The 14,686-nt window shown below is 47.8% G+C and overlaps 1 protein-coding gene across 6 annotated transcripts in view; it reads left to right on the top strand.

Moving 5' to 3' along the window:
* Positions 1-14,686, top strand: part of IFT140 (intraflagellar transport 140) — an 82,816-nt gene that overhangs the window by 3,448 nt on the left and 64,682 nt on the right. For 5 of the 6 annotated variants that reach the window (XM_063099038.1, XM_063099039.1, XM_063099040.1 and 2 more), the window contains exons 2-11: positions 630-807; positions 3,549-3,770; positions 6,148-6,269; positions 6,412-6,554; positions 8,551-8,726; positions 10,358-10,449; positions 11,079-11,185; positions 11,849-11,994; positions 13,593-13,796; positions 14,173-14,245. In XM_063099038.1, coding sequence (XP_062955108.1) covers positions 661-807; positions 3,549-3,770; positions 6,148-6,269; positions 6,412-6,554; positions 8,551-8,726; positions 10,358-10,449; positions 11,079-11,185; positions 11,849-11,994; positions 13,593-13,796; positions 14,173-14,245 — 1,432 coding nt within the window. In that variant the 5' untranslated portion in view covers positions 630-660. The remainder of the gene's footprint in view (positions 1-629; positions 808-3,548; positions 3,771-6,147; positions 6,270-6,411; positions 6,555-8,550; positions 8,727-10,357; positions 10,450-11,078; positions 11,186-11,848; positions 11,995-13,592; positions 13,797-14,172; positions 14,246-14,686) is intronic. The other variant, XM_063099041.1, reaches the window with a different exon arrangement.

Here is a 14,686-nt window from a genome sequence, read left to right as displayed (position 1 = left end):
AAGTTCATGTAACTAATCAAGTTCACCTTCCCCTCAGTTGCTGTGACTTTGTGTTCTGTACTCTAACAGAGGAATCCTGTCTTCAACCATCTGGAAGTTGGAGCAAGAAGACAGTCTTGGATTTTATGCTTTATCAGAAATTGAGTACTGTTTTTGTCTGTGCCAGAACTCTCTTATGGAACAGTTTGCTTTTATTTCGTTTGAAAATTTTTCTTAAAAGGCAGCTATAGAAATGTAGGAATGGCCAGTTAACTCAGTGGTTTAGAGTGTGATGCTGGTAACACTGAGGTCCAGGGTTCGATACCTTTACTGGCCAGCAGCCAAAAAAAAGAAACATAAATTGTCTTTACTGTGATTAGAATATGAATTATCAAGGATTGTGTAGTCTAGGGTGCAGGACTTTTTTTCTTTCTCTTTTTCTTTGATGGCAGTGAGTTTTATTCTTTTTCATCATTCCAGGTTCAGTCCCTTGCTCTAATTTTTTAATTTTTCCTGTTGGAGATCTCTTCCACGTAAAGTTGCCAGATGTCTCATGATTGTGGGTTCGTGATGGCCCCTTTTCATAATTCTGTATACAGTGTGGTCATTTCGTTTAAAACCATTTAGACTTGGCTGTCTTTTTCCTGCAGGTTTCAACCCTGACCAGGTCTGTGTTTGGTCATGGCCCTCTATTTTGACCACCGGATAGAAGCCCCAGACTCAGCCGGGCCACCCTCCCACATCAGCTGGCACCCTGTCCATCCATTCCTGGCAGTCGCCTCCGTTAGCACAACCTCAGGAGGCAGTGTAGACATATATCTGGAACAAGTGAGTACTCACAAGCAACGACTGACTTTAGCAGCTTCTGGCTCTCATTTGTCTTTTGTTCTCGTGCGCACGTGTGTGTGCGTGTGTGTGAGTGATCAGATGAGCTCTACTCTAGCTTTTCCATGAAGAAAACAAGTAACACCCACTGTTAGTTCTGCTGAAGTCCAGATTCGCAATACCGTAAAAGCCCAAGCATATGGGCAGTTCTTTTACACCTGCTGTTTAGGTTTGGGGACATATTGAGGAATGCTTAAGACATATTCCACAGTCAGTTCATAGCCATCAACCAGAAACGGGCATTTGGCATTGCCTGTGGCCCTACCCTGTGCTCCTGTCAGCTCACTCTTCAACTCTTCACACTGGCTATTTCAAACTGTGGCAGTTTATGTGGCTGCTGTAACAGATCAGCACCACCTAGGTGGCTTCCTGTGAAGTCTGCAAGGCTAGCCTGTTCCAGGCCTTTGTCTTAGTTTCTGGTCTTGCCCTCAGGCCTTGGTGTTCTTTGGCTGTAGACATATCATTCCAGCTCTGCCTTCAGTGCCACATGGCCGTCTCCTCTGTGTGTCTGTCTCTTTTTTTTAAAAGGACACCAGTCATATTGGATCAGGGCCCACCCTTATGACCTCATCTTAGCTTGCTTACACTTGCAGAGACTCTATTTCCAACACAGGTCTCATCACAGGTGCCTGAGGATAGGACTTCACCATGTCTTTTTGGAGCACACAGTTCAATCCGTAACAGAAACTTTATTCAAGCTCCTCAAACTTCCGAAGCTCCCGCCCTACTTTCATTGCACAGCACCTCATACTTCACAAAGGAGATTGAATTTCCTCTCCCACTCAGCCCTTTGCCTTCTCTCTGTTGCCACTGTGACTTCACCCAAGCAGCTGTACTCATCAGTGGCTTCTGTGTACCCTGAGTGTTTTGGGTTCTCCACACTGGCGTAGAGTCCTCCAGAAACACACTGGAGAACCCAGGACTTTCCTCCACCCAACCTCCTCAGTGGGCTTTGCAGCTCTTCCTCCTGTTCCAGACCAGGAATGTATTGGCATTCCACAGAGCTCATCAAGGCCTCTTCTCTGCTTCCTCTTCCTGTGATCTTGGCCTCCCCAGCGGCTTCAGTCTATCAGTGAATGACTTGCAAACATATGTCTCCTGCCCAGAAGTTCCCTTAGCTGCAAACTTGGGAATCCAGCTGCCTTTGTGACATTTCTTGGGTTTCAAAGAGATCTCAAACTCCACAAGTCCAAAACTGAAGTTGCCCCCCAGCCTCACACCTCCCTGCAGAGGTTGGCTATTGGCACCTTCTGTCTCAGGGAAAGGCACCTCCCTTTGTCCCGATCCCCTGGAATGACTGTTGACACCTCCCACTCCCCTGCCTTGTAAATTATCCCTGTTTTATCCCCAGATTCTCTGGCAAATCTGCCACTTCCTACCCCCTCCATTGGCCTTGTCCTCCTCTAAGCTCCTGTCCCCTCTTTCCTGGACACCAGCCATGCCTCCTCTACTGTGTTTCCTGCACAGTGGTCAGAGCCATCTTTTAGAATCACAGATCAAATCGCTCCCTGCTCCCACTTCTCACCCCATATTGCTCTTTGGGTGAGCAGGGAAATCTCTGACGTGGCCCTGGGACCCCCAAGTCCTGGCTCTGCCCATGTTTTACTTACTATTTCTCCTTCCTCACTGGCACACCAAGGCCTGCTGCAGCCTCCCCCAGTCTTCCAGCACTGCATGTGCTGTGCCTTCTGCACAGAAGAATCTCCCTTGTCCTCCACACAAAGTGGATTGGTGGCCTCTTTCTGAGGAGCCCACACACAAATGCCCACATGTGCCCACCTAGCTCGACACAGCGCTCGCCTATAGCTTGCGTCAGTCTTTGGCAGGCTCCTCCATACAAAGGTAGCTCAGCGAGGGCCAGGCCTGTTTACGGGTTAGTGCATCCCCAGCGCCACGTCCAGTTTTCCCTGGTTTCTTTAGAGTAGATTCTCCCTTCTAGGAGTCAGAGACTTCTTTAATATATATGGTAATTTTTTTTTTAGAATAAGCATTATTAAATTCCAAAATTATAGCCATTTTAGATAGAAATTTTAAATTAGAAAAAATTAAAACATACTGTTGCAAAACAAGTCAACAAAGTGTACTTGTGTTTCCTTCACTAAACTCACTTCCTTAGAAAATTCTAGAAAACGAGAATATACACACATGTCCACCATTAGCTGTGAGAGAGAGGACATCTTCACTCATGGCATGGTCCCTGGAAACCTTCACTGTACTCTCATGAGAGAGTGAGAGAAAATGCAGCAAGTGACTTGTTAGTATCATTCTGAAAATAACTTTGATATATCAGATTTCTGAAAGGACCTCAGGGATCTCTGGACCAAACTTTGAGAACCTTGGGGTGATAAACTTCACCTGCTGCCCATTTTTGTAAATAAAGTTTTATTGGAACCCAGCCCCACCCATTAGAATGCTTGCTGGCCACCAAGCAGCTGTGATAGGAGGTTACACTCCTTAATGAGCTAGTCAGCCTTGGCTAAGTGTTAGGTACCTTCCACGTTGATAGCTCAGCAGGGGACAAGATTCGTATGTTGTTATGAAAACTAAAAAGCCTAACATGAACGTTTCCTTAATCAACAGCTCTTTATATCTTCTAGCTTATGTGGATTCCATGGATAAGCCAGAAATTGTTGAAGTAGCTGCCACTCTCTGTAACATGGGATTTTACCTCTTGTCCTGTGTAGGGTGAGCATGTGCCTGATACACACATTGAGAGGTCGTTCCAGGTCACTTCCCTGTGCTGGCACCCATCACGGCTGATCCTGGCCATCGGCTGGGAGACTGGAGAACTTATAGTGTTCAACAAACAGGACAAGGAGCAGCACACGGTGCCCCTGACACACACCACCGACATTACCGTCCTCAGGTGGAGCACCAATGGGAGCTGCCTTGTGTCTGGGGATAGGGTAAGTAAACGCCAAACCTGGATCTCAGATCCCTGCATTACTTGGCCGTGCTCTTAGAGATACACATGGGGGAGGATGTGAACGTCCACTTTACCATCGTTCACCACATAATGACGTGTCGGTCAACTGTGGACTGTATATACAGTGGTGGTCAGAGTAGTAGGCTACACATGGCCTAGGTTTGTGGTAGGCCATACCATCCAGTTGTGAGTAAGCACACTCTCTGATGTTCACACAATGACCATTTGAAATGCATGGTTGCCAAATTCAATTGGTCTTGTGGGATGTAATTACAGATTTTATTTCATATCAGAAGCAATGCTTGAAATTATATTCTAAGATGGCCCTCTGTGGCAAAGGATTTATTATGACTTTATAGTCTTAAAAATTAACTTTGGTAAGAAATTGCATTCATAGAGATAGGGTGAAGGCCTTAGATACTGTCACGTTTATGGCACCCCAGAATCACTGGCTTCCATGCCCAGGGGTCCCTAGTCGTATTTGTCTAGCTCAGGGCTTGTTAATCACCATTGATGTTGTCCCTCAGGGGACACTTGGCAGCATTTGGAGACATTTTTTTGTTGTCACAACTTGAGGGGGTGGTTCTGGCATCTGTGAGTGGTAAAGGCCAGGGATGCTGCTCAGCATCTTCCAGTGCACAGGACAGACCCACCACAGAGAATGATTGGGTGCCGATGGTAAGAAACCCTGGTCTAGGCCTGTTTTGATTCACAAACGTATGGCAGAAATTTTACAACGTGTTAATTTATTTTTACTATAGGTAATATGTTTATATGTTGCAAAGTTCAGAAAGTATAAGAGGCATAAACAGGGAGAAAATTCTCCAACCTATCCCTTGTCCACTCAGTCCCCTCCCTATCCTTCAGCACAGACAGCTCTTTAATAAATCTCCAGTTTCTTCAGGCAGATACAGGCACATACAAATGCACTTTCCCTAACTTCTGATTTTGAAATTTTCAGATCTTTAGAGAAGTTGAAAGCAGAGTACAAGGAACCCCCATCTGCCCTCCACTTGGTTTCACGAGTTGTTAACGCTATGACACATCTGCTTTCTATGTGTATTTTTTTCCTCGATATTTGAGAGTTTGTCACAAAAATTATGATACTTCACCCCTAAGTATTTAGGCATCGATCTCCTAAGAACTAGGTTTTTGTGCGTAGCCACAATATAGTTATCACACTCAGGAAATTTAACATTGACACAGTACCATATTAAAATTTCTCCAGTTGTCCCAGAAATGTCCTTTATAGCTGGTTTTTTCCTAACCTAGGATCTGGTCAAGGATCATATATTACATTTATTGGGGAATGGCTTTAGAAACCAAGTTCTAGGGCCAGTCTGTGGCTCACTTGGGAGAATGTGGTGCTGATAGCACCCAGGCCATGGGTTCGGATCCCTGCCTAGGGATGGCTGGTTGGCTCACTTAGGAGAGCATGGTGCTGACAACACCAAATCAAGGGTTAAGATTCCCTTACCAGTCATCTTTTTAACTAAAAAAAAAAAAAAAAAGACATCAAGTTCTGGGTGCTAGGTATACTTTACGTTCAGTTTTAAAGTCATCAAAGTCTCAGATTAACAGCACAGGCAAGTGCTGGAGAAGTTCAAGGGAGGAGGAGATGACTCCATCGGATAGGCCGGGAGATCTTCGTGCTCGGCAGGTGTGAGGTGGGCTTTGCCCAGTGGCAGTACTTCGTCTGACTCTGTCTGTTTGGCTCTCTTGCTTCATGCCCAAGCATTCCCCAGGGGATGTTTCCTGGCTCACAGATGGAGGATGTTTTAGCACATGGTAAATTATTCTTCTCGCCCTCCGTTAGACCAGCATTGACTTCAGTATCCCCAGTGGCACTACCTTTGCCATATTTCCATAAATCTAGATCTATTCTAACATGCAAAGCTTATTTTAAAAAAATCAAACATGTAACATTTGCTTTCTCTCGGGAGTGAGGATGGGGAGAGGGTAAGTAGAAGAGGGTAAGTTTCCGGTTTTAGGGCCGGCCTGTGGCTCATTTGGGAGAGTGTGGTGCTGATAACACCAAGGCCGCGGGTTCAGATCCCTATATAGGGATGGCCTGTTAGCTCACTTGGGAGAGTGTGGTGCTGACAACACCAAGTCAAGGGTTAAGATACCCTTACCAGTCATCTTTTTAATAAAAAAAAAAAAAGAGTTTCCAGTTCTTTCTTTAACACTTTTGAATTGTTTGAAAGTTTCACAGTACACATGTAGTAGTTGTGTGGTTTTAAAATGAAAAAAGCAATAAGCGTATATCCTACTGCATAGTTTTGCTTCTGCCTTCAGCCAGTCGTTCTATAAGAACACGTTTCCCACACATGTGCTGTGCTGTTGGGTTTTTCCAGCTCGGTGTCCTGTTCTTATGGAGGTTGGACCAAAGGGGCCGAGTACAAGGGACGCCACTGCTAAAACAGGAGTATGGGGAGCAGCTCACTCACTGCATCTTCCGGCTCCCCCCTCCTGGCGAGTGAGTATGCAGCTCATGCGTGGCCTGTGTGTGTCTACCTCCCTGGGGACTGGGGCAGCTCCTGGCCCATGAGGGGCCCCAGCCACTAGTCACTCTAGGAGCAGCAGGAGAACCTTGACTCCTTCATCATGTTTACCCTCAGGGACCTGGCTCAGTTGGCGAAGGCAGCTGTGAGCGGTGACGAGAAAGCCCTGGACATGTTCAACTGGAGAAAAAGCGGCTTGGGAGGCTTCCTGAAGATGGGGTCTCAGGAAGGACTGTCGTTCTTTGTCAGTCTGATGGACGGTGAGGAACCTGGCTTGTGATTCTAGGGAGTCAAAGAGGTTTAGGGGTATCTGGTAAGGATTTTAACCTAATGGTGGCATTTCTGCGTGAAATCAGAACAGGCGGCGTGCGTGCCAGTGTCAGGGTGCTGCGCCCGCTGGCGTCCCGCAGTTGTCTATCCAACACTCGGAGTGTGGCTTCCCTTTGTTGTGACGGACAAGGCGAGTGTTGCTTGTGCTCGAAGGGTTCTCCTGAAGTGGTCTTTAGTCAGCCATTGCACGCAGATAGTATGGCCCCAGAGACAGCAGAGACAGTTTTGGAAAGGTTTTTTATGGCACCCCCATCATTCAGTCTATGATGATGAAGCACTTCCAGTGTTCTGGGTGCTCAGCTGGGATCTGGGAATGAAGTGGGAGCAGGACCGGGTGGCTTTTGCTTCCAGCCTGCAGCCACCAACCAGCCTTCACAGGGGTCAGGATTAAGTGCCCTCTGTTGACTTTTACACCACCCCTCCTCGGGGTAGGCAGGGGTTCAGGCTGCTCCAGCAGAGGCCCAAATAAACACACTGTGAAGGTGAAAGAGACTTTTACCGTCACATAAGGCAGTCACGGGTCTGTGTCTGTGCTGGAAGGGCCAAGGAGGTGAGAGCCACACTACGGACACAGGCATGAGGACAAGGAGCTTCACCTTGAAAGGAGATGACAGTGGGCAGCCATGGGGCTTTGTAAATCTTTAAGTAAGAGAAACCTGTCATTTCAGGAGGTAAAGAGACAAGGTCTGGGTTGGCTGCTTAACTCAGATAGAGCACAGCCTTATAACACCAAGGTCATGGGTTCGGATCTCCAAACTGGCCAGCTGCCAAAAAAATAAAAAGAGATGGGGCCCACAGAGGGAGAAATGGAGAAGGTCCCAGAGGGGACATCTGAGTGGGCACAGCACTGTAGTAGTAGCAGAGAGGGGGCTTGTGAGGGCGAGGCCCCCTTAGGGAGGAGGGTGGAGAAGGTGGTATGGCGACAAGGCCTGTCCAGGAAAGATGTGGGTGGACTGTAGGAGGGCGAGTAGTGCTACAGAAAAACTGGCTCTGGTGTGGTGCAAATCCCTGCCCGTCAGGGTCTGTAGGCCTCGGGGGCAGGTTATTCCATGTGCCTCAGCTTTCTTATTTGGAAAATGGGGATCATACTAGTGTCGCCTGGTCATTACCTGTAAGAGCAATTAAAATCTAGCCTGCCACGTAGTATGCGTGTGTCACATACTAGTTACGGTTACGATTAGCCTCTAGATAACCTTGAACTTTCCAGTTGAATAAGAACCCAAGTTATCCATTGGGAATAAGATGAGAAGAGACTGGGAGGGTGAGGAGGCTACTGCAGAGCTGCAGAAATGAACCAGAGAATCCCCAAGAACTCACAGGACACTCACCACCACGATCACACAGGAGCAAAGGAGGCAGACAGAGGGGCAGGCTCAGGGCGGGGGGAGGAGGGATTCCGCACTAGGAGAAGGGGCCGCTTTGGCACAACCGAGTCCTACGGCTTAGACCACGGGGAACTGTGAGCTCGAGAGAGGGAGGTCCAGAAAGGGCCCGGCAAGATAGCACATGGCTCCCAGTGACACACGGACAGAAGAGACAGCATGCGGCGGCTACATAGGGTGTACCGCATAGGGCTTCGGTGTGTGGAGGATGCATGTGCACCTGATGTTCATGGACTAGGATGGACAGAGTCAGGGCTGTAGCATCAGAGGGTCGACTGAGTGGATGCCCAAACACCCCAGGATGGGGGTGAGAAAGAACCGAGGGAGACAGCTCATGTCAAGGCTGAACCAAACCTATAAGGTGGAGACGGTTGCAGAGATGGTAGCTGTGAGGTTATGCGTGAGCGATCTGTTTCATATTCTTACAGTGAAGGTGGATTATTTTGAAAACGTCCTTACATAGATAGAGGTAGCTGCTTGTGAATGTCGTGGAAGCACAAATAGACCAGGAGCTGCCTCCAGCAATGACCGCCTTTGCTCCTAGGGATGGTGCACTATGTGGATGAGAAAGGCAAGACCACCCGGGTGGCGGCCATGGACAGCTCAATCCAGATGCTGTTCTATATAGAGAAGTGGGAGGCGCTGGTGGTGGTCACGGAGAATCTCCTGCTGTCCTTGTACATAGTAACTCCCGAGGGCAAAGCTGAAGAGGTGACGAAGGTAGGTGGGAGCGCGGGGTCCGGGACAGGCATGCAGGGGCCCCACTCACAGCATGCTGACGAACGTAGGCCAGATTCTCGCCAGTCTGGTTTGACTGCCCTTCTTTTCTGGTTAGCAAGAGTGAAAAAGCTGTCATATTTGTCTAAGAACAACTAACGTAGCTATTCAGTATCGTTATCTACTGTACAATATTCAGTTCAGAGGTGAGGGAAATAAAAGGAAGGAGGTTTTCACAGCCTCGGGGCATGACAGTCATAGCACTCACCTCGCAGCATTTCCTTGACCTCCACACAGACCAGGTGGGGCAGGCGACAGCATCCCTGCTTCCCAGCTGTGTGTGGGATGGGCATTGAGGAAGCTTGCTTGCCACCCAAGAGCCCAGGGTGTCCCTCACCCAGTGTCTTTTGGCAGGGTTGTGGCCCCATAGTCTCTCATGTCTGCCATTCACCCACACGAGCACATTGTGTTACCAGATGGGTATGTTTGCAGTGACCCTCTTTGGGTCGTGCATATCTCAATGTGGCTACTAAAACGCCCGGAATGTCCTCAAAGGCACCTGGCAGCATCAGCTCTGGGACCACCCTCAGGCATGGGAGGCCTGCTGCGAAGGCATCAGAGGGGCCACAAGGTCCTTTATGGGGCCATGTATCCTCCTGATACACTGCCTGTCGCTGCCCCCCATTAGTTTCTGGGTTTGTACCATAGGAATCCATCCTCCTTGAAGAACACTGAACTCTTCCTAAACAGATTCTTGTGGATTACACAGTTAATTTTTTTTGTAAGTCATTTGTTTATTTGGTTATTTATGCATCCTGTAACAGTGGTTGAGAACATGGTCACTAAGTCAAGTGGACCTGGTGTGTGAGTCAGCTCAGGCCTCCATAGCAAACCAGCACAGACTGCATGACTTAACAATAGATATTTCTCGCACATGGCTCTGGAGGCTGGATGTCTCAGGTCAAGGTGCCAGCAGACTCGGTTCCTGGTGAGGGCCCTCTGCCTGGTTTGTGGATGGCCACCTTCTCACTGTATCCTCATGTGGCAGGAGGGAAAGAGAGATGGAAAGAGCGCCCATGGTCTCTTCTTACAAGGCCACAGTCCACCCTTATGACTTCATTTAACCTTAATTACCTCCTAAAGGCCCTATCTTTGAATCTAGTCACATTGTAGCTTAGGATTTCAACATGGGAATTTTGGGTTGGGGACATAGGTCAGTGCTCAGCACCTGGCTTCACACACCCCGGTAAGCTACTCACTGGCTGGTGGGCTCTGGGCCGGTTTGTTCTCTGCACTACAGGGAAAGTAGGACCTGCTGAGGGTGTAGTCACGACTGTGCAGGGAGCACATGGCCTGCCTGCATGATCGCGCCAGAGACATGCTCACCGACAGGGTGCCTGCCACACTGCGTGCGAGGTAGCTCCTGTTTAACAAGCAGGGGTATCATCTGCTTCAGCCTCACACCTTGAAAACCAGGGACACCTCTTAAATTTGTCATTATTTGCCCCGCATTTCCTCCGCCTGGTCAGGCTCCATGAAGCCACCAAAGACCAGAGAGCCCAGTCTCACAAATTCTGGGCCAGGCAGTCTCGGCAAGAGCCATGTGCTTCTTTCGGGTTGTTTTCCCCACACAGGTAAAGTTGAGCGGGAAAACAGGCTGCCGGGCGGACATCGCTTTGATTGAAGGCAGCCTTCTCGTGATGGCCATCGGGGAGCCCATCCTGCGGTGAGAGCCTATCCTTCCCATGCATGCCCCATGATGAAAGTACTGTCAGAGTAGGCGCTTTAAGTAAACTTTTCACTGGAGTGTAACATAGGGACAGTAAAATGCACATATGTTGATGAATTTTCACAAATTGGACAGATCCATGTGACCAGTTCCCAGATCGAGGAACACATTAGAGACCCCAAGAGTGTCCCCTCTCTGCTGTTCTCCCTGTGGGTCCCAACCCAACAGGGAGTACCACGCTGGTGTCTACATGTGGAACCTCTGCCTGGTTTTTCTGAGCTTGATGTGAATAGAATCAGGTATTGTGGTCTCTGTTGGGTCTGGCTGCTTTAGCTCACCATGCTACCTGGGGCTTTCCTGTGCTGCTGCGTGTGGCTGGAGTTCCCATGTTCCCACTGTGACCTATGTCATAGACCATCTTTTATTAACAGCTGCTCTCTTTGATTATAAACAGGGCATAAAATAGTCCTAACCGTAACAGTAGCATTGTTTTTCATACCAGGAGTCAGAGAGCCATGTCTTTTTCCTTATTTTAAACGTTTCTCCAAGGTTCAGTGAAACCCTCAGAGCAGAGGAAATGCCACTAACACAGCCCCCACCATGGGGCCTTCTTCCTTCCGTTATAGATTCTGGGATTTAGAACGAGGAGAGAATTACATACTGAGTCCAGAGGAGAAGTTTGGCTTTGAAAAAGGAGAGGCTATAAACTGCGTTTGTTACTGTAAAGTCAAAGGTGAGACTTCTTGGCCCAGCACACGAGAAATGGGGTCAACTTCAAGCATTGTGCTTGGGCTGCAAAGTAATTACAGTGAGACTGGGGTCTGCTCAAAGAATGGTAAGTCAGTGATAGTGTCAGCCATTTGACTAAGTCAGTCAAGGACGAGCAAGTGACAGTAAAGCTTCATTATTCCACACGAAGGTCAAAGTGGTCAAAAGTGTGACAGACTGACTACAGGCACATTGATCTCTGTTCCCTCCTGAAGCCCCACAAGGAAGACAGTGTGGAGTGTGTGTAAGCATGCGCACGCGTGTGTGTGTGTGTGCGCACACCAAGGCAGAAGGAATAGGAGGCAGCCAGAGCCACATTTGTCAGTGTCTGCTGAGTGCTGAGCACTGGTGGATCCCTGGGAAGTGGAGGTTGACCAGGCAGATTGATCCCATGGAAAACAGAAAAACACAAAGAAAACAGCATCTACCCTGCCCCAGCACTAGCACCAGCGCTTGTTGCCAGGCAGTGCCACATACCTGGTAAGAAGGATACAGCCAGGAGAGAGTCTGGAGAGTTACTGAACTGGGCGAGGCCTAATGTTTTAGAGAAGATGGTCAAAGAAGGGAGCTTGTTGCTGTTTTTGTCCCATGTCAACTCAATTAACATGCACTCTTTGGTCAACTCTAGGTCTTCTGGCAGCTGGGACCGATAAAGGGCGCGTAGCCATGTGGAGAAAAGTGCTAGGCTCCCCGAACAGCCAGGGGGTGGAGGGCAAAGACAGGTGGACCCTTCAAACCCCCACTGAGCTTGAAGGAAACATCACGCAAATAAAGGTACGGTTCTGTGAGGCATTGGGTCCACTCACACTCTGCACATAGAAGTGGAGGAGGTAATTGGCTTATAGCCTGTTTTATCCACTATCCAATATAAGACTGCAGACCTGTATTAGTTATTTATCTGCCTTTCTATCTACCCAACCCTGTCTCTATCTGTATATTAAAAACAGCTTTATTGAGATACAGTTCACATACCAAATGGTTTTTAGTATATTCACAGTTTTGCAACCATCATCACACTAAATTTTAGCATGTTTCTCACCCCCAAAAAGAAATTTGTATCCTTAGCAGTCACTCCCCACTCCTCCTTTCCCCTTCCCCCAGACCTAGGCAGCCACTAACCTGCTTTGTCTCTGGAATTGCCTGGATGTTTCATATAAATGGAATCAAACAATATGTGGTCTCTTCTGACTGGTTTCTTTTGCTTAGCATGATGTTTTCAAGGTGCGTTCATGCCGTAGTGTGTGTCAGTGCTTCATTCCCTTCATTCTCTGTTATGGCTGAGTAGTATTCCATTGTATAGACATACCCATTTTGTTTATCTATTCTTCAGTTGGTGGGCATTTGGGTTGTTTCCACATTTGAGCTATTATGAACAAGGCTGCTGTGAATATTTGTGTACAGGTGTTTATGTGAACATATGTTTTAATTTCTCTTGGGCATTTGGTTCTTTTTTGTAATTTCTCTGTATTGTACTCTCTGTTACAAGACATTGCCATCAGGCCTTCCTTCCTTCGTTAAGCATGATTCTTTTAGTTCTTTGAATATATTTACAGTGGCTTCTTTGAAGTCTTTGCTGAGTCCAGCATCTGGGCTGTCTCGTGGCAGTGTCTGATGTATGCTTTTTGTCCTGTGTCTGGGTCATATTCTTCTGTTTTGTATGGCTCTTAATTTTTTGTTGAAAATTGAACATCTTTGGGCCGGCCCGTGGCTCACTCGGGAGAGTACGGTGCTGATAACACCAAGGCCCCGGGTTCGGATCCCATATACGATGGCTGGTTCGCTCACTGGCTGAGCGTGGTGCTCACAACACCAAGTCAAGGGTTAAGATCCCCTTACCGGTCATCTTAAAAAAAAAAAAAAAGAAAGAAAATTGAACATCTTAGATTTGGAACTTTAATATGAAATTATGAAACTGGCATTTCATATCAGCAGAGGAAAGATGAATAATTTAATACATTGTGTAAAATGCCAATTTATTTATAACAAATAGGGCAGGCGGTTAGCTCAGTTAATTAGAGTGCAGCCTTATAACACCAAGATCATGGGTTTGGATCCCCATAATGGCCATCCACACACAAAAAAATAAGTAAACATCCCTATGTCATACTCAGAAAAGCAAGTTCTGGAAGACAGCCAACCAGTTAGAACAGACACAGAATAGCCATACCAGTGTCTACCTGCTGAATCACAACTCTTAAGTATCTGTTTTAAAATTCTTCCACAAAATACACATTTTACCTTCATAAAACTTTTTAAGTCATTTTTTAAACAAGAAGGAGACATGGTGCTTGGAAATGGTTTATGAGTCCTCATGTGCATAAATGTCCCTGACTGTGTCTTTCCTTGGCTTTGTTCACACGTTTGGGATGAAGTGGGGCTCCAGGAAGAACCTGCTGGCTGTGAACAGCATCAGCTCTGTGGTGATCCTCAGCGAGCAGGCCATGTCCGCGCACTTCCACCAGCAGGTGGCTGCCGTGCAGGTCTCCCCGAGCTTGCTCAACGTGTCCTTTCTGTCCACGGGGGCAGTGCACAGCCTGCGCACAGACATGCACATCATTGGAGTGTTTGCCACCAAGGTGACTGCTGGAGGGTGCGAGGGGGGGGGCAGCACAGGGTCAGATGAGGGGTCTTCACCACAGATGAAAAACATGCTCGTTCATTAGGGCAGTTCAGGACAAGAAGAGGCCCAGGTGGCAGGGTGGGCCTCTTCAGTTCCTTCCTGGATTATCTTGTTTCCCAAATCTCCATGTGCATCATAATCATAAAGAAAATAAAAACCCAGGAGTATTTTATGTAAGGTGATAAACAGTCTTAACTTGTGTCCTTGTGGGCTCAGTGATCTCATGTCAGAGTGATGGAGAGTCAGTGTGGAGGACCAGGTAAAGGAGGGAAGAGGGGCTTTGCGTCTCACTTCTCCAGACCTTTGCTTTTGAGTGGCCGTTTTCTTTTTAGGATGCTGTTGCTGTCTGGAACGGAAAACAGGTGGTGATCTTTGAGCCTTCTGGAGCCACGTTTCGGAATGCAGGTGAGAGTTTTCGCCCCCCGGAGGGGACTCACAATGCCCTGATTTATTCTCTCACCATCTAATGAGGGGGATGCTGGTGCTGGTGGTATGGTTAGAGTGTTGGCCCGGGGCTGGGAGACCCTCTTGTCAGTACTCACACTGGCTCTGCCAGCACCTCCTGGACTGCATCCTGCTGAAATCAGTCAAAGTGGTTGAGAACTGCAGCCAGATCCAGGGCCAGCAAGCCCTTCTGGGCTCCCAGGCTCCTAAATGGCTCAGAAATAAGACCGTGTGGCCGTAAACAACTATAGTGCTTTCATGGGGTCCCTTCTAGGGAAGGGGGTGACTACATACCCATCTTCTGAGATGTTTCCAGACCATGCACAGCAGTGAACCCGTGGTGTCTTGATCAAAGCCAGCCTCTGTCTGAAAAGTTTAGGGTGGATCTTCAGAGACACCCCA

The sequence above is a fragment of the Cynocephalus volans genome, chromosome 6 (assembly GCF_027409185.1).
Source record: "Cynocephalus volans isolate mCynVol1 chromosome 6, mCynVol1.pri, whole genome shotgun sequence".
Taxonomy (NCBI): domain Eukaryota; kingdom Metazoa; phylum Chordata; class Mammalia; order Dermoptera; family Cynocephalidae; genus Cynocephalus; species Cynocephalus volans.
This window is presented reverse-complemented; position numbering and strand designations above follow the sequence as displayed.